At 38.2% G+C, this 19,651-nt stretch overlaps 2 protein-coding genes across 2 annotated transcripts in view; both read right to left on the bottom strand.

Moving 5' to 3' along the window:
* Positions 1-5,236: 5,236 nt before the first annotated feature.
* Positions 5,237-15,239, bottom strand: si:dkey-91i10.3 (cytochrome P450). The gene is made up of 9 exons (XM_026913044.3): positions 14,586-15,239; positions 12,071-12,261; positions 11,767-11,966; positions 9,408-9,605; positions 8,780-8,943; positions 8,490-8,656; positions 8,314-8,395; positions 7,819-8,022; positions 5,237-7,140 (listed from the first exon to the last, which is right to left on the bottom strand). Exons 1-9 carry the CDS (start codon positions 14,823-14,825, stop codon positions 6,991-6,993), a joined length of 1,596 nt encoding a protein of 531 aa, XP_026768845.1. The 5' UTR covers positions 14,826-15,239; the 3' UTR covers positions 5,237-6,990.
* A 1,300-nt stretch (positions 15,240-16,539) lies between these two features.
* Positions 16,540-19,651, bottom strand: part of eaf2 (ELL associated factor 2) — an 8,225-nt gene continuing 5,113 nt past the window's right edge. The window contains exons 5-6 of the mRNA XM_026947469.3: positions 18,693-18,929; positions 16,540-17,465 (exon numbers count right to left, since the gene is read on the bottom strand). Coding sequence (XP_026803270.1) covers positions 17,416-17,465; positions 18,693-18,929 — 287 coding nt within the window. The 3' untranslated portion in view covers positions 16,540-17,415. The remainder of the gene's footprint in view (positions 17,466-18,692; positions 18,930-19,651) is intronic.

The following is a 19,651-nucleotide window of genomic DNA, read 5'->3' as shown; positions in this document are numbered from 1 at the left end:
AGGCTTTAGAGTGGAAGAGAGTAATTACTTTGTGATTACATGTTATTCTATCAGACTAAACAGAGCAAAATCGTTAAATCATCTTCTGTCCATTACACGTGATCAAGAGGATGACAGAATGATGAAGAGCAAAACTGATTCAAACCAAAACTGTTAGTATCTTTACTTTACAAGATGTTACAAGCAGCATGGTTAGGGGATGTGACCACTCTGTCACCCTGCTGTCTCTCCCTACTTGTGCAAAACAGACTCACAGGAAAGTGGCAGGACACACCAACATTGCTAACCTGTGAGCACTTCTCCCCAAGTGATTAGATCGATTAAAAAAACTTTTATTCTTCTAGTTTGAGAAAATGTCATGTCAAATAATTTGAAAATTTATGAGGGAGTCATTTCTATAAATAGATTGCAGGGTGCAGTGCATGATTAATATCCCTGTATGTGCGGATAGAAAGAAAGTTGTTTCTGAATCACCGAAACTGACGCAACATTATTACTAAGAGATGTGGTCTATCTAGCTAAGCCTGTTTTCGCAGCTGGGTGCTGGTCAGAGCAAGTTTGATTTTTCATCAGTGATTAGAGCAACATCCTTGCAATACTTTTCTTTGGCTTGAGGTTCCTACATTCTTTGAAAAAAGCAAGGTGTGGGATCTCACTCATTGTGCTGGAGTCGCCTAAGGCCTCTCCTTACCAGCCCGTGCAAGATGCCTGAACTAAAATGTGCGGTCTCTCATGACTACCTAATCTTGTTAACCAATCAGTTCACCTCACAGCATTCCATGGGGGTAATACTGTAAACTGTTCCTTGTTATGCCTAGTATGTGGCTGGGTTGTGGCTATTCAATCATCATATCAACCAGCAATAACCTGAAACTTGGGGACAGAAGGTTCCAGGGAAAGATGGATGCATAATAATGGTGTTTATTGCAAATACTACATCATATGCTCACTTTGTGACTGAACTACAGTTATATATGTGTACAGCTATGTACACAAATCAGGTAACTCAGGTTTACAAATTAAGTCCATTTTATACCAGCATGCATGGCGTGTTTTTCATTTTATATCAGGTGCTTCTCTCACTCATGTTCACTTAAGTACACAGCACATGGATTATTAATTTCTGTGTTATGCAAATACTGTCTCTGTACTGGCCATTAGATTATTATAAACATGCCACTGCTATCACATCAACTTCATTAATCAAATGAGATTTTTAATTCCTGTCCTGCTCCAATGCCATTTTCCCATTATAAGGGGTCCAATGAAATTTCTTTCTTTCTTTCTTCTTCTTCTTCTGCTTCTCTCCCACTACTCAGGCAAGTGAGATGGCCTGATCGGCCAAAAGTGGCGCTACAGCACAAGTATTTCAATTTTGTACATATCTCATGAACTGTGAGTCCTTTTTTCCACTGATTCCTTGGGTTCTCCCAAACAGAAACAGCCTCAAGAACCACTTAGCTGCCCACTTAGATTTTTTGCTAATTTGCGTAATATACAAAACCTACTTTTGCAAACTAGGATTTTTGGCCTACAGTTTTGGTGTCAAACTATTCAGCAGAATGTTAAACTAAATAATTATCAAAAATATTGACATTTGTAAACAATATGGTCACCACTTGTCAATTAATACTACCGAGGCAGAGCCTTATTTACTCTAACAACTGTAACTCATGAGGGCTTGCAAAGATTTGCACAAAACTTGAAAGGTATATACAGGAGGAGATTCTGAGGTCATACAGGTGGAACTAAAGTCAGATAACTGTTTCTCAGGAAGTCAGATCAAGCTGAAATTTGGTATGATGCATCTATGTGCTAATCTGTTAGTGGATTTTTAATGATGACCTAATTATTTAAAAAACATGGCCGCCATTGGCCAGTCAGCTTTCAGCAGACATTTCTAAGGGTTAACACTGAGCTATCAGCATGAGACTTGAAAGGTAGGTTCATGTAGTGACCCACTAGTAACTGATGCAAGCTCACTCAAATTGGCCACTGGGGGCACTATTCATATTTTTGCACACAAAAGCATATCTCTTGGAAAATGAGGTGTAGAAATTTATTTATTTATTTATTTATTTATTTTATTTTTTGCATGATTCTATTGCTGAAACTATAGAAAATTGCCTTTGGACCATTTAGCCACACCCACTCAAATTTATGATAATTTGCATAATATGTGAAACCTACTTTTGTGAACTAGTCCTAGTTTTTAGTCAATCTTCAGAATATTGATGACAAACAATTCAGGAGAGTGTGAACCTCAGTAATTATCAAAAATATGCTGACATTTATACACAATATGGCCACCACATGTCTTTCAATTCTAAGGAGGCAGAGTTGTTTTACTCAAATAGCTGTAATTCATGATATGGATTTGAACCAAACTGGAAATACTTGTTCAGTACAAGGTTCTGCAGAGTTCCGCAAAGGGTCCAACTAGTAGCTGATGCAGTCTCACTCAAACTGGCCACTACTCATATTCATAGCAGTTGGAGCTAAGTTCAAATAGCTGTTTTTCAGAAATCAAAAGTCCAGTTGCACTGAAATTTGGTGTGCTGTGTTGTGAAAAAAAAAGGGTTGTGATCTGGAAGACCCACACCTCTATAGTTACAGCCACACCAGGAAGATGAATAAGCCCAACACCAAATGGTCATCTTCATTTTTTTCTTACAGGGTATTATTTTCCATGAAGGGTGGCTATGCAGTTTAACTGACGATAAAACAGATGGCATACTTGTTGAAATTCTTCAAAATTATTTATATAAAGGTTCAATTTTCTTATCACTGAATTAGGATAGAACTGAAATTCAAACGTATTATATTATGACATTTAACATCAACTAAAATAATGTCTAAAATAATACATTTTGCTCATTTAGAATAATTTGGAGGTTCATCTAAGGGTAAAGATGGGATCAGGACATTATTATGATAGGTGATAGGGGACATTATTGGGATAGGATATGCTCACACAATAACCCATTGCTATATTTGCATATGAGTGAGTCTGAGTTGTAAAGTTCAAGTAAATACCAGTAGTGGAACAAATATTGAAATGTTCATACCTGTATTTGTACCTGTATGGTTAGAATGTCGATGGCATCCTTTTAACCTCTTTGAAGGCTAATTTATCTTGATGTTAGTAGTTAAGCATTTCATTCAGAATGCATAACAATCACTGTGTTGTATGGCAGCACTACAGTGAGGGACTGCAAACGTCTACAGAGAGTGGTAAAGACTTCTGAGAAGATCATCAGGACTCCACTGCCCTCTCTGCAGACCATTTACCACCGCAGAGTCCACAGGAGAGCTGCCTCCATCCTTAAGGACCCAACCCACCCACAACACGGACTGTTCACACTCCTGCCCTCAGGACGGAGGTACAGGAGTGTGAAATGCAGGACTTCCAGACTAAGGAACTCCTTCTTCCCCTCAGCCATTAGACTTTTAAATGGGTAGCCAGTGGACACAGACTAGTCTCACATATCTCATAGAATAGGTGGACTGAACTGCTACAGCTCAGTTTGCACATTTGTAAATGTTACTGCTGCTATTTCTTATCAAGTAGCTTCATCTCGATTTGCACACATTGTTAAATGTGACAGCTGCTATTATTATTGTGTAGTTGCACTCAATTTGCTACAGGCTACTATACTATTGTTTTGTACATAAGTCAATATTGTACACTCGCACATAGAGATATACTACATATTACTGCTACATGTGAACACATTACTGTTACTACATGTACTATAATATTGTTTTGCACAAGTCAATATTGCACATGTTACTATACTATTGTTTTGCACAAGTCAATATTGCACACACACATACAGATGTACATAGTCTATATTTCTATACACATAATCTATATTTCTACTTTTACAACATAGCTATACTTTATGTTTGTTTGTATGTATGTGTATGTCTGTTTTTTTTTTCTACATAGTATTTTCTACATAGTAGAATTTCATTGTACAGGGAAACTTGTTTTTCCTCACTGTGCACATGACAATACACGCTTTGAATTTGAATTTGAATTTGAATATCTATAGATCATTAACATACTTAGACTACATTGAGTTAGGCTTACATTGCTTGACATGAATAATATTTTTTTTAATCCCAGTTTTGGTCTATAAATATAGTACAGGAATGTTTTGAAAGACATTCTGGGCTTTCAGAATTAAAGCATTCTTTTGTTGTATTTGTAGAAAGCACTTGTATTTCCTTCCCTTGTTGGAACATGTACTTTAGTTTTAATGGAACATTTTTGCTCTACAATTGATTTCATACAAAGGGATCAAATTAAATAATGCTATTTGTTTCAAGCATAAAACATACATTCAATTCAGTTCCAAACATCTGACTGCTACTGTAGAAGATGTCTTTCCACATACTCTATTGTATGCTGTGAGCTTTGTACCCCAGTTAAAATGGAGAAACATACACCTGTGAAGATTCTATGAATGTTTTAATGGGAATACTCTACACAATATTAACTCACCAAGTCAATATACAGTTCAGATGTATTATTGACAAAAAAACCCTAAGAAACAAATGTCATATTAATGAGAAGATATCCTGTTCTCAAATCTGGATGGATTCCCAATTTAAGGTTGATGAGTATGTATAATGAACACCCAAGTATTTCATATGCATACCTACACACAGTATTGTGCTTTTACCATTACTTTATTGACATTTGCTGATGTTGCAAATCCACTGAGGTTACACTGATTTTTATTGTTAGGGATGCATGGATCCAATACTGCCTGCACCATGGATTTGGGTGTAGAATCAGCTACAAACCTTTGTCTTATTAAATCAGTTAGGGACTTTTCAAAACCACATTTTGTTGTGGAAGACAATTTATTCACATCAGTTTAAGACCCTATCTACATTACTTGTTTACATCAACCCAAGACACAAACATTCATTTACCACTATGCATAAAACACCTTAACCCCGTCCAGGGTGTCCCCCAACCTGTGCCCTGAGTCCCCTGGGATAGGCTCCAGACTCGCCCATGACCCTGCGTAAGCGGGGATAAGCGGTACAGAGAATGGATGGATCGATGGATAAATCACCTTAGCTAAGTAGATAAACTGAACAGAGTTATCCTCAAAGAAAAGCACTTTTATCTGCACTTTTAAGCAAACACACAATAATTCCTCTTAAAGGACTAACGGATACCTGTCACGTATACAATCACAAAATCATACAAAAATACTTTAATCTGGCATATTTTTATTAAAGGCACTATAAAATGCTGCATGTTTGTTGTTAAATCTTATACAGACGGAGAAGCACCAGTGCTGATCTGGATAAGTAAGTGTTTTTTTTTTTTTTTAAATACAACCACCAGAACCAAAATGTTCCACATTGTTGATCATACAAAACTTATCATGCTCATCATGATCAGTGTTCTAGTAAATACGTATCATATATCAACTATAGAATACTATAGAATCTTTTTAATGGGAATGTCAGTAAATGACTGTTAAAATGGAAATTTCTGGCAACATTAACGTCTGTAACAATTTTTTGATGTTCTTTTTTTTTTAACAACAAAGAGTCACTGCACTGATTAAGGATAGTGAGGACCACTCCCATTTGATTCTCTATTTGTTTCTCTATTATCATAGCATATTTCTGTGAAAGGTTATATAAACATTGATTAATGGCCCTGATAAATATCAGTTTCTTACAATTTACAAAATATCTAAAAGTGCACAGACAGTTAAAATATAAAGTTTAAAAAATATTTGTTTTAAACATCATTTAATTACAATGAGTAGTTCATAGATATACAGTTGAGGTCAAAAGTTTACATCCCCCTTTCAGAATCTGCAAAATGTTTATTATTTTACCAAAATAAGAGGGATCATACAAAATGCATGTTATTGTTTATTTAGTGCTGACCTGAATAAGATATTTCACATAAAAGATGTTTACATATAGTTCACAAGAGAAAATAATAGCTGAATTTATAAAAATGACCATGTTCAAAAGTTTACATCCCCTTGATTCTTAATACTGTGTTGTTACCTGAATGATCCACAGCTGTGTTTTTTTGTTTAGTGATAGTTGCTCATGAGTCCCTTGTTTGTCCTGAACAGTTAAACTGCCTGCTGTTGTTCAGAAAAATCCTTCAGGTCCCACAAATTCTTTGGTTTTCCAGCATTATTTGTGTATTTGAACCCTTTCCAACAATGACTATATGATTTTGAGATCCATATTTTCACACTGAGGACAACTGAGGGACTCATATGCAACTATTACAGAAGGTTCAAACACTCACTGATGCTCCAGAAGGAAAAACCATGCATTAAGAGCCGGGGGGTGAAAACTTTTTGAATTTGAAGATCAGGGTAAATTTAACTTATTTTGTCTTCTGGGAAACATGTAACTATCTTCTGTAGCCTCTGAAGGGCAGTACTAAATGAAAAAATATGATATTTAGGCAAAATAAGAAAAATGTTCACATCTCCATTCTGTTCAAAAGTTTTCACCCTTTTGACCTCAACTGTAAAAAGAACATAAGTGTGCATGCTTGCTTTTAGCATTCCCCATGTATGTATTCTGTTTCTATGTCTGATCTTATGGTGGCGCCATTGTATTCACTAAGACAGAATCCAGAGCAAAGTTATTTTTCAACCCACATTTACAGCAAAGAATTAGAACTAGCACTGCCAACTGTTAAACAAATTAGTTTTAACTCAAGAAAAATTGCTATTTAAATAATAAAATTACACCCGGTTTCCAGGGCATTAACTTCATTATACTTATCTAGTACCTAACACACTGGCAATGCAGTGTACAGTTCTACTCCTTTTGCCCTATGACTAATAAAATTATTTCTTCTTTATGTATTTCATGCTTATAAAATTGAGGCATTAGAAACCACAGTAATGGAAGTACAGCAGTGTAAAACAGCGGTCCAAATTAGTTTGTTGATAGTTTCCGTGGGTTCCGTGTACATTATCAGGCAGCAGCATTGGCTGTGGTCTTCTGCCCGACTTGCCTGTCAATAAACTGAAGGTCAATCGATGTGGCTGGGACGAGCAGAGTTCTCGTGATTGGCTTCACAGGCTTTCCATTGGGATCTGGTCGCACTTCATAGTGTTTAATTAACTGAAAAAGGAAAGTAAATTTAATTTATCTACTTGATAGTCAAAGCCCAAGCTTGCAGTATTGCAGTATTTAGCATAATACTAATTTCTTTGCCAAAAAAAAAACAGATCAACTTAACAAGAGAAGTTTACTTAGAAAAAATGTGAAGGTCTGTGGGATGGTTAATGCTCCCTCTGTACTGCAAAGTTAACAAACTAAAGTGAAATCACAGTTATTTGAGAGTGTTGCAACCTTGTCACCCAGCACTACAACGTTATCTACATAGAAGACCCCATTTATCTTCCATGAGATCTAGATTTCCTGCATGGTTTCCTCTATTCAACTGAACTGCACAAAAAATTAATATAGAGCTAAATTCTAAATCACACTATAAATATTGCTTTAGAGAACCATTTACGCTTCAGTGGTTAGTATTATATGTTCGACACTATGAGAGCAGTACAAAGTCAATAGTGTTCTAATAGCTGATTATATACTGACATTAAATTACAGATTAAAGTACAGATGTTGAAAATATATAATTATCTGCCGCAAACTCTTATCTCTTCTCTCTCCACAACCTTCATTGCTCAGAAGGACATCAGCAGAAATTACATCACAGGTGGAAAAGTAATGAAAAGGGACAAAGTGCAGACATGTAAGGGGGTGGGGGATGAGACGGCTTGTGTTTGATCTTACCTGGGAGAGGATGAGATACATTTCGAGTTCAGCTACTCTTCTTCCCAAGCACGCACGGATGCCGAATCCAAAGGGCACAGAGCCAAATGGGTGCTGGCTTAACTGCTTCTCATCCCGCAGCCAGCGCTGTGGTGAAAATGTGAGGGGCTCTGGGAATATGTTCTCATCATAGGACACCGCATAGTGGCACAAGTGGAACAGAGTCTTGGAAAGAGAAAATCCTTTATGAGTCAGCTGCTGATTTATTATCACCAAACTGTCTTTATTACATATGCATTACTAGCTCAGTACAGTACTGGGATGCAAATAATAACAATTATGAGTAGGAAGGTTACTAAAACTAATTTTACCCATTACCGTTTTTTTTTATTTTTTATACTGTATATGGTTTATACAGGTTTGTTTGACCTAGAAATCATGTATGTTATGATAAATATGACAGTGTGCTGTTATTGGAAAATAATCAGCGTTGGGTTGGTGTGGTATAATGCTTACATTTTTAGGGAAGAGGTGACCCCCCACCACTATTTCATTTTCAGCAGTGACGCGAGCATTCCCTGGCACCACAGGGTATAACCTAAAAAGATAAGTCATAAAAACTGAGAAGACTGTACTTGTTAAATCTTGATATACTGTAGCACAAGAGTAAAACAGTTTATCTAGTGCCCCACCGAAGTGTTTCTCTAACAACAGCCTTCAGCCAAGGCATCTTGCTGATGTCTTCACTGGAAGTCACCTTGTTGCCTGGGCAAACGCTGATTACTTCATTGTAGAGCCTCTGCTGGACCTCTGGATCTCGAGCCAAATGATACAGAGCCCAGGAAATAGTGTTGGATGTCTGGAGAGTATAAAAATATTGCCATCCAAAAATGTTGGTGCTCTGATGGCTGTGTCTAAATCTATTATAGTTCAGAAATACTCATATAGTGTCAAAAGATATTGAAAAAATGTCACTGCTTACAGTGTCGACTCCAGCCAGCAGCAGTTCAGTGATGCTTCCCAGCACCTCGGTGGGGGTCATCTGCTCACTGATCAGCAGGTGAGTGAGGTACTCACCATCTATTGCCAGTCCCTGCTTCACCTTTTCCTGAATCTCTGCCGTCTTCTTCTGAACTAGATCATCCGCTAAAGGCACAAAACATGTAAACAAAACGCTTAGCACATAATTGCTTGGCAAAGTCATTGTTAAAACTCATACTGATAATTCGTTTTTTTTTTTTTGTTTTTTTTTTACTGTATATTAGGTCACTGCTTTTGTACCAATAATGTGCTAATGTTTGTAACCATGTTTGCCTCACTAATAAATTATTAACACATCATCCAACATACAGTATAATGGCTTATGAACACATTATAAGGTGAGGTTATTAAAAACACTACTGTTACTGGGAAGAGTAAAAAAAACTCCCTAGTGAGAAAAACAATGGATAATTATGACATTTCATATTTTGAGCTGCATAAAATTCAAATAACACAGAGCATATCCCTATGAAAGAATAATTATTACAGCACAACCTCAAAGAAACATTTTACAGTTTGCCAGAAAATGTTATTTTACAATGATATGGTCATCCTGGCCTGTGACTTACCAACTTTGAAAAGGTGGTCCCATACGGCTACAAAGTGCTTCCAGAAGGGCATGTAGGGCCACACAGACTTCGGGAAAAGAACAATGATAGGGGAAAGGCGGAACATTTCTCCCACAGAAAAGATGAACTTCTGTGTTTCTTCAGGGATCACCTCATTCAGACAACCCAGTCGGGTCTCAAATACAACAGAGCAGATCCCTATGAAAACATAATTATTACAGTACAAACTGAGAGAAACATTTTACAGTTTCTGGTTCAGAGAGCATAAAGAATCATTTTCACACATGAATTGGCACCTCTGAGTCCTGACCTTAACCTTAATGGAAATAAATGTTTTGATGTTATTTCCATCAAGAGGTGTATCAATTTTTGGTCAAGATCTTGTACTGACAATGAAAGAGGTGAGCACTCTGTAAAGTCTCCTCCAGCACATCCCAAAGACTTTGGCCATGATATGTCTTTCTACATGGTTATTAAAGAACTAAAAAGCTACACACTTCATCTTTTAAGATTAAAAGAACTGTTGCCAAACATATAACATGCTAGAAACATTATAATCACTCTAATAATGATCCATTCATAGACTCTTATGTATTTGCCTATTAAAATCTAAACAGTGACTTCTTTTTTGGCCGGGCAGTGTATTTTTCACTGCATTCATTCTTCATTCACTTTTTGCTGCATGTATTCATAGATGCCAAACATACAGAGGCACACAGTAGTGTTATACTAATACAATATTAATATTTAATTTTTTTTTTTTACAAACTGTTCACAGCTATGTTTGATATATTAAATAGGAAAATCATTGGAACAATGTTTTCTCAGCAGTTTTGCATTTAGTTTTGCATGGTTCTCCCATTTGGGTGGATTTGATATTATAAATTGCCGATACGTGTGAATGTGTGTATGCATACTGCCCTGCGATGGACTCGTGTCACATCAAGGGTGTATTTCCACCTCATGCCCAGTGTTGCTGGGATCTGAACATTTAATTAGGAACAACCGTATCCCTACTCATTCATGCAATTATCTAATCAGCCAGTCGTGTGGCAGCAGTGCAATGCATAAAATCATGCAGATACTTGAAATCAGCTGAACTATTGCAGCATGTCAGCTACTACAGACAGGCCCTGCATTTCAATTCGTCCACATACTATGCACTAAAAGTATGTACTCTTTTTGTGAAGAAAAAGCACATACTTTTATGTGTATACCAAAAGGGTATGCAAGTACTGGGACATACTAACATGTCATGTAATGTTGCCTAGTTACCAACACTGTCACTGTAACATAACTCCTCGTTGCATTTCAGCTTTTCTTCAGTCATTATTCCTTATATAATTTATACTTATATCTTATATCCTTATATAATTTAACTTATCATTCCCTTGATTTATTTTTCCACTTTTCATTTACAACTCTCTAAAATGCATTCTTATATTCGGCGAAGCAAACCGTCACGAAACTCCTCCTCCCTTTTGCAAGGAGTTGTGAGCAATATTAGCTGAAAAAGTGTCCACGATTCCACACTTCAAAAACCTACCGGAAATTGTAGACCATCCGGGTACCTTTGGGATACTCATTTCAATATACTACGATTTGGGACACACTAATTCTAATCTCAGATACTATTTAGGATAGCTAGTAGGTGAATTGAGATGGAGCATAACTCTTTCTCTATCCAGTTTGCTAAATGAGGCCCAATGCTTCTCTTGTCTCAGGAAAGAGAAATGTAGCTTTACAAATTCCCTCTTATTGTACAGTAGCTTCAAAGCCCTTAGTATATCTTTATCTGTTTAAAGTCTAACTTGTCCAAGGAAAAACACTATCTAATCAATACTTATCAGCTTCATGTGAACAGAGTCAAGGTCAATTTTAAGCAACTTCAAGGCCTCTTAACAATGTTGAAGTTTGTCATGATCATTTATGTCTGTTGACCAATAATTATATTTCACTTCCAGTTTATTACAGTGTAGACATACTGTTTATGTAACTACTGACCAACACTGTAAACTGACCTTCAGCAATAGTGACTGTGAAGCTCCTAGGATATAATTCACATCATTTTTGTATTTGTCAAACTATTCAGTGATCGAGACATGTGAATGAGGGAGATGTCATCCTGAAAGAAACCACTCCCATCAGGACAGATATGATTTATCATAGGTTCAAGGTTATCAGTCAGAAGAAATTTGTGTTGATTGGCAGTGACTTCCCACTTAGAGGACAAGTGGAACCAAACCATGCCAGCAATTTGCCCCACTGGTGTTTTGCCTGTAATTTGTCACCCATCTGTTTGGATATTATATATTCTGTCAGTAATGTTGTAAACATTGTTTAATGCTGAATGTTTTACCTTCAAATGCAAACTTGTAGAGTTCTCCAGCAACATCATGCACCATTACACCATTGCCTTTTGTTGCCCTTAGCCAAGCCACCTTCTCTATGAAGTCTCTTACCACCTCGTTGATGGCATTAGTGTAGCCTGACACATGTCTCGGCTTCAGCATGCGAGGGTTCAAAATGCTTCTGATGCGTTGCCATTCTGCCCCTATCCTACACACCAGCAAAGAACATAAATAAATAAGTTACTGTACTCTTTAATGACAAAGAACACTTCATATCTTTGAATATGTACATGTGAGATATGAAACTCTGACCCTGTGAGAGGGCCATAGGCCTGGTTGCGGAGCTCCCGGTATCCTCTCCAGTGGGTCATGTCAGTTCGAATGGGGTGACGGCCCTCCTGTCTCAGTACCTGCTCTATGAGGTCTGCCCTGGCCACATTCACGACCACTAATGGCCCATACTTGGACTTCCACAAAGGACCATAGATTTTGCTGTGTTCAATCTTCACAGGATGAAAATAATAAGGGTAGGGCAAATATAATGGTGAAAACAACAGAAAATTGGCAATATCAGACTCCATAGTCATAATTTCAATTTAACAATAACACACTCACAATTAATCTAGGATGAGGGCCAGGTGTTAAATTGAAAGCAGGGGGTGTGGAGCTCTCTAATCCTTGGTTTATGTGAACACTAAGGTGAGCAAAGCTCCACATACTACAATTTGACAGCATAATTATAAGATAAATCAAGTTTATATACAGTATATATAAACAAGTCAATGCCTTGAACTCTTTGTCATGTTCCTCAAACCATTCCTGAACAATTTTTGCATTGTGGCAGGGCACATTATCCTGCTGAAAGAGGCCACTGCCATTAGGGAATAAGGTTGCCATGAAGGGGTGTACTTGATCTGCACAAATGTTTAGGTAGGTGGAACGTGTCAAAGTAACATCCACATGAATGCCAGGACCCAAGGTTTCCTAGCAGAACATTGCCCAGAGCATCACACTGCCTCTGCCGGCTTGCCTTCTTCCCATAGTGCATCCTGGTGCCATCTCTTCCCCAGGTAAGCAACAACGCAAACCTGGCCTTCCACATGATGTAAAAGAAAACGTGATTCATCAGTCCAGGCCACCTTCTTCCCTTGCTCCATGGTCCAGCTCTGATGCTTATGTGCCCATTGTAGGTGTTCTCGGCAGTGGACAGAGGTCAGCATGGGCACTCTGACCGGTCTGCAGCTACTCAGCCCCATACACAGCAAGCTGCGATGCACTGTGTGCTCTGACACCTTTCCATCATAGCCAGCATTAACTTTTTCAGCAATTTGTGCTACAGTAGCTCTTCTGTGAGATCAGACCAGACGGAATAGCCTTCACTACTATAGACTTCCTGTCAGCTCAGACCAGTCTGGTCATTCTCCTCTGATCTCACTCAACTCTACCACATGATTGGCTGATTGGATAACTGCATAAAGGTGCGAGTGTACAGGTGTTCCTTTTAAAGCAATGATTTATACATACACTCATGGGAAAGAACATGAGCATAGCCCAAAATGGCAAAATATTAACCTTTTAATGGTCTTAACAACAAATCATTGGTCAGGAAATTAAACAAAAAGGAACTTAGTATGGGAGCTTTTCCCTTTGATTTCTTTACATATTTAAGCCTTGTGGCCCTTGATGGGCTGCATCAGGTGTGGCAGATAACCAAAAAAAATGCCAGAAGATATTTTTGGAAATTTTTTTAGACCCAGATATGTGTTAGTTTAAATTTTACATCAAACATTTTAATCATAATCATATATAAGTAAATTTAGGAAGGACATCAGGCGTTTAAAAAAAAAAAAACGATGATCCGCTGTGGCGACCCCTAGTGGGAGCAGCCGAAAGAGTAACAACATTTTATATAAGTGAATTTCCCTGTTTCTAGCTTTTCCTCAAACACTTCCCTGCAGCAAAACAAGACGAGCAAGTGGTGGCACAGGAGCTCTCAGGAGTGCATTTGTTTAATTCTTGCTAATTGTCTGACCAATGATTTGTTGTTGTTGTACATACATACATACATACATACATACATATATGTGTGTGTGTGTGTGTGTGTGTGTAACTTATATTTAAACTTATATAAACTAAGTTAATAAATAAATTGGTACACTCCCCACATCACTCCCAAGGCTCTTATGAAAAATGAATTGGTCCTGCTACATAAACAGGAATGTATCAGTACAGCTGTGTGCTGTATATAAACAGTGCTGGGGTGAGGATTAAGGGATTAAAGCATGACTTCTCCTGGTTCTGTGAATGGCTGTGCTTTCTGCCCTCTCCCAAACAAAAACAAAGCTGCACACTTGCAGCAATGTTTATGGCAGCATTATTAGTATGGACTAGACGTTTTATGCAATCTTTAAGATCAAGAAAGAAATCTGCAAGCCTTTTTGAGATGATGATTTAATTCAACAAAGCTTAAAAGTAATTTGGCCGGCCACAGCACAGCGTCAGGGGTGTATTCTGTAGAGCAGGCGACAGCGCTGGAGGTGTGCAGGCTACACCAGTCCCAGTGCATCTGACTTTTCACTGGCGCTCGACACGTGTTTACAGAGACGCACAGGTGAAAGGTTTTATAGAGACAGACAGGTGAAAGGTTTTAGAGAGACAGACAGGTGAAAGGTTTTAGAGAGACAGACAGGTGAAAGGTTTTAGAGAGACGGACAGGTGAAAGGTTTTACAGAGACAGACAGGTGAAAGGTACAGGTGAAAGGTTTTAGAGAGACAGACAGGTGAAAGGTTTTAGAGAGACAGACAGGTGAAAGGTACAGCTCTTTACCTGCATTTGGTGAGTAATCTGAAAGTAGCCTTTGCCAAAAAGCCAGTAGAGAGATGTCAGAAAGCTGGGGCCGCCCAAGTCTTCCATCGTCTTCAGCTTGCTGCTGCTGCTGCTGTCCACGACAGTGGACGAGTTTTCCCGTCTCCCACTCACACACACCGCCCTGCTGCATTTCACTCCACTCTGAACATCCTGCTTATACACAAGCAGTGCACGTCTTACCAGCGACTTACTAAACATTTCTGCGCCTCTCCACAGTTAGCTAGCTGTATTCCTGAACGCTTTCCCTCACTGATGTCTGCCCTCTAATGGCCTCTTGTTTAGACTAGATGAACGCGAGTGACCTTTAAGCTGGAAGCTCGAGCCCGAACACCGACACAGAACTGTGCAAAGGTCTTTTCACTGGAATACCTGAGTTACATTTCTAACCACACACTCTTCTACTGAACAACCCGCCTAAAGAGCAGCCACAGAATACCCTGAATCACAGCGCATATTCGCCTCGAAACGTCTGCGTCATGATTTCATTTGTTAGCGTATGATTTGATCAGAGTAGCAGAGTAGCTTAGTGGCTAGCACTCGCACCTTCCTGCCTCTCTGCCCTGTGCGCGCGAGGTTTGCATGTTCTCCCCGTGCTCCAAAGACATGCACTGCAGGCTGATTGGCATCTCTAAAGTGTGTGTGTGTGTGTGTGTGTGTGTGTGTGTGATTGTGCCCAGTGATGTTAGCACCCTGTCCAGGGTGTCCCCTGCCTTGTGCCCCATGTCCCCTGGGATAGGCTGAGTCCAGGCTTCCTGTGTAGGATAAGCAGTACAGAAGCTGGATGATTTGATTTATTTATACTACAATGCTGTTGAATTCTTGAAATCTGATTGTGGATTAATTCTCTATAACAGCACCCGACAGCAGAATCGGCTGAACTTTAATGCAGAATGTTTAATGTGGGAATGTTTATCTAACATTTCCGGAAGTAGTCTCCAGTCTCTTACCTCCAGTCAGAGGTGATGTCTACAGGATAGAGGATATTCCGGCTTCTCAGTAACAAGCTGTATTTTTTTTCTTCTAAATTAATAACTTCAAGAGAACGTGAGGGAATGTTATAGCTGGTAACAATATAAGTGGTAAGCTGAACTAACTTGTTTTGCTGAGGTTCCACAACATTAAATGTAACTATAAACTGATAAACAAGTATGTCATCAGTGGCAATCTGCTGTGGTATAAGAGGAATAAAACATTTCATTGGCATTCTGAAAGTAATTCACTTCAGGGAGGTCTCATTACCCCAGCCTGTAACTGATTATTTTCCTATAACATTATGCTCTGTCTTGTCTTATTCCTGACTTATTAGAATGCACCGACATTTAAAATCATGTTGAAACTTTGTCATTCGTTCTTAGTTAATTACGATATTATCTCAACCGGTACTGAAAAGATTTTACTCAGCCATCATAGAAAATGTGCTCACTACCTCCAGCACAGTCTGGTTCCCCTCTGTCTGTCTAGTTCTTGACCAGACTGCAACAAGTGGTCTACTTGGCGGAGAAGATCATCAGCTGTGAAGCAAAAAAAGCTGGGCAAAGGTGCCATCACAGAGGCGCTACAGATCTATCACCTCCTAAACTGCATGCCACTGGCACAGTTTCTTCTTCTAGACACACCAGTCCATAGCAGCTCTTACTGAACCACCTCCAAAAATGTTTGCATTGCAGTTTGCACACACTCATGTCCTGTTTCTGTGTAATAAATGCTGTTGCAATGTCTACTGTCTTTGTTTGTTCACTGTATGTCTCTACTGCACTGTTTAATGTTGCACACTGGCACCAAACCAAAACCAATTCCTGTGAGCACAACTCGTAAGCAATAAAGTGTTTCTGATTCTGATGTCATGTCACTGTGTCACTTATTTAAAAGAACTAAAATAAATATACATGATACAAATAAAAGCAGAAGACGATTATTTTATTATTCTACACACCTTTAATGTTCAAGCATTATTTGTAGAAGCACATTTATCATTTCCAACACCAGGCTCTAATAAATGACACTATCTTCCTATTCAGTTTGTGCAGAGGAGCAGAACTGGCATCTTTGACCTCTCTGAATGTTGCTTCATCACAGATAAGAAAACAAGGTACAGATGAATGTAGTGGAAAGCAGAAAACATTCATTTTACTCTATAATTATATAATAAGCAGACTTACTTTTCTGATCAAAAGCACCTCCTATCTACAGGTTACAGCACTAAAATTGCTTAAAGCAACCTTCTTAGAATAATTGTGATTATGACAGACACATTCAAGTATTGCAGGCTATAAGCAAAAACTGCTGAATATGAGATTGCAATTATAAAAGGTTGTGATGTACAATGAATAACATCAATTCCAAATAATCTTAAGACCATAAATTATATGCTGCTCTGGCATCTGGAGATAAAACAAACAGCCTCAGACAACAAATAAGACATTTCTCCAAAACTAAAGTGATATTCTCTCACACCTTTGGCACCCATACATGATTTGTGAGTCAACATAACTGTGTTTTTAAAAAAAAGAAAAAAAAAAAAACCTATTACAATAGGTTCTACACAGTTGCATTTAACAAAAATAAATAATTAAATTCATCTGAAAATTTTCACAGTTTTTAACCTGTCAACCACACAGCATGTCCGGTGTTGACAAAACACTGCTGTTCTGAAGAAAGAAAATGTTTAATAATTAAAGGTTGATAGGTAATTAAAAATCCCCATATCACAGTGTTAGTAACCGGGCAGGTCATGATAACCCCATCTCTCAATTCCACGACAAGGAGTGTGCCTTAAGTCCTTCTGCTCTCAGTCATCATCACTCTCACTGCCAGATTCACTCAGCTGAAGATCATTTTCTGCATCGAAATATAAAGATTCAACAAGTCAGTACCTGGACAAATAGTTATAAGTGTTATAAGTACACTAAATATTTACTATTTTGTAAGTTTACAACCTCTAACTGAAATTATATATATATAAAAGCCTTGAATAAATATCCCCCTCCTTTTGAATGTTTCCACATTTTATAAGTTTACACTCTGGAACTGAATGGAATAACACAAAGGTCAGTGATACAAAAAAAGCAGACATTTTTCTCCATCTGGGTCATTTGTGAAATCATATTCATCTCGCGCTTAGTTTTCAATGCCTGGAATGAGGGAAGTTTAACAGTTGAAGACTGGAAAAACATAACGCTGGTCTTATTCCAATCTTCACCTCTTTAATTTAGGTGAGCCTAGGCTCACTGTAGCCTCAGATTTCTGTTCTTGGCTGACAGGAGTAGAACCTGATGTGATTCTCTGTTGTTGTAGGCCAACTACCTCAAGGTTTGATGTGTTGTGCTTTCTGAGAAGGATTTTTGCTCACCATGGATACAAAGAGTGGTTACTTGAGTTACCGTAGCCTTCCTCTCAGCCTGAACAAGTCTTGCCATTCTCCTCTGACTTCTTTCATTGACAAGTCTACCCACAGAACTGCTTCTCACTGGATTTTTTTGTTTTTGTTGTTTTCACACCATTCTGTGTAAACTCTAGAGACTGTGTGTGTGAAAATCCCAAGAGATCAGCATTTTCTGCAATCAAGTTCTGAAACAACCGCCATCTGGCACCAACAACCATACCATGGCCAATGTCACTGAAATTTTAATTTTTAATTTTACAAAATGTACGACATTCTGGTTAAAATTGCATGTTATTTTGTAAATACCAAATTACATAGAAGTGATCTTCTTGAGGAACTTTCAGTTTTGGGCTGGTTTTATTGGCTTTTGGAAGGACTGATTTTTATTGGTTGTTGAAATACTTTATTGGATCGAGTGAAATTTTTACTCTAACTTGCAAACTCTGCATCAAACCACATTGTACCATGCATCCCACTAAAACGAAATTGTTTAAAAATGCAGCAATTACACTACTGACCACTAAATGCAAATACACTACACCGTAATCAAAGGAGGTTATTATAACTGCAAAAGGGGGAACTAAAGCCGAAATGTGATGTTCAAAAAGCACATATGGGTGTGACAGTCAGGTGTCCACAAACTTTTGGCCATATAGTGTATATAAACAAAGTAGAATTCTCACTGAGTGTGTTCATGAGGTGTCCACTGCCCTCCTCCAAGCGCTCCTGAGAGGTGAGGATGGGCATGCTGTGGGTGGACGCAGGCGCTGAGTGAGATCTGCCTGATGAAGGCTGAGTTTCATCTTCAGAATCGCTGCTGCTTGAGCTGTCCTCACTGCTAGATGAGGAGGAGCTTTGAGAGTCTGAGGAGCTGTCACCACTGCTCATCTGATCCATCACTCGTGCCTCAGCCATCAATTCTAGAAAGTACATGCAAATATATCAGAATACAGCACACAAGCTTGAGATGGAATCCAAACACTAGCTAGACTTTTTTAAAGATACGGCAGACTCTTTGTTGCTAAAGAGATGCTGTATATCAGGGGTATTCAACTAAAATTTGGGAAGTTCTGTTACATAAAATTCCATATGGGTGACCGTCACTAAATGGCAACAAAACAATGGCTATATAAGACAATTCAAAGTGCTTATGTACTGTTTGGCAGCAGAGCATCAAGTTACCACTTTTGATAAGTGCCATGAACTCTTAATAGATGAGATACATGTTTTGTGTTTGACACAGGGGGAAATAAACACATTCTCCTTTGTTCATCTGTCTTTAAACATGCTTTTTTTGTCATGAACCTTTTTTTAAATAAGCCATGTTTTCAGTTTACTTATCAGAAGAGAGAGAGTAAATAAATAATGATAAATCTATGAAAATTGCTCTCCTTACTGACATAATGTCTTTAGCTCTGTATCTAGTCTCTGATCCCATGAGATTCCTTCAGCTAAATAATTTACACAAAAGCATGTAATTGGAGAAGGCTCAAAAGAGAATCTGCTACAGGAGCATGAATTGCGGCCAGATTTTTCCCTCCTTACGTTTATTGTTTCAAGACAGTACTCAGTTCATTCTGCTGAAATACTTTGCAGGGTCTGCAGTTGGACCAGCTGACAACCCCTGCTACTATACGATATA

Source organism: Pangasianodon hypophthalmus, chromosome 5 (genome assembly GCF_027358585.1).
Source record: "Pangasianodon hypophthalmus isolate fPanHyp1 chromosome 5, fPanHyp1.pri, whole genome shotgun sequence".
Lineage (NCBI taxonomy): Eukaryota > Metazoa > Chordata > Actinopteri > Siluriformes > Pangasiidae > Pangasianodon > Pangasianodon hypophthalmus.
This window is presented reverse-complemented; position numbering and strand designations above follow the sequence as displayed.

Bases quoted from the DNA above. Each gene is read 5' to 3' on its own strand.
- si:dkey-91i10.3 (XM_026913044.3), bottom strand. From the start codon at position 14,825: ATGTTTAGTAAGTCGCTGGTAAGACGTGCACTGCTTGTGTATAAGCAG. The intron at 8,944-9,407 runs GTAAGTCACAGG...TTGTGCCTTTAG, and splicing joins GGACCACCTTTTCAAAGTTG to CGGATGATCTAGTTCAGAAG. The intron at 7,141-7,818 runs GTAAGATCAAAC...TTCCTTTTTCAG, and splicing joins TGTATCTCATCCTCTCCCAG to TTAATTAAACACTATGAAGT.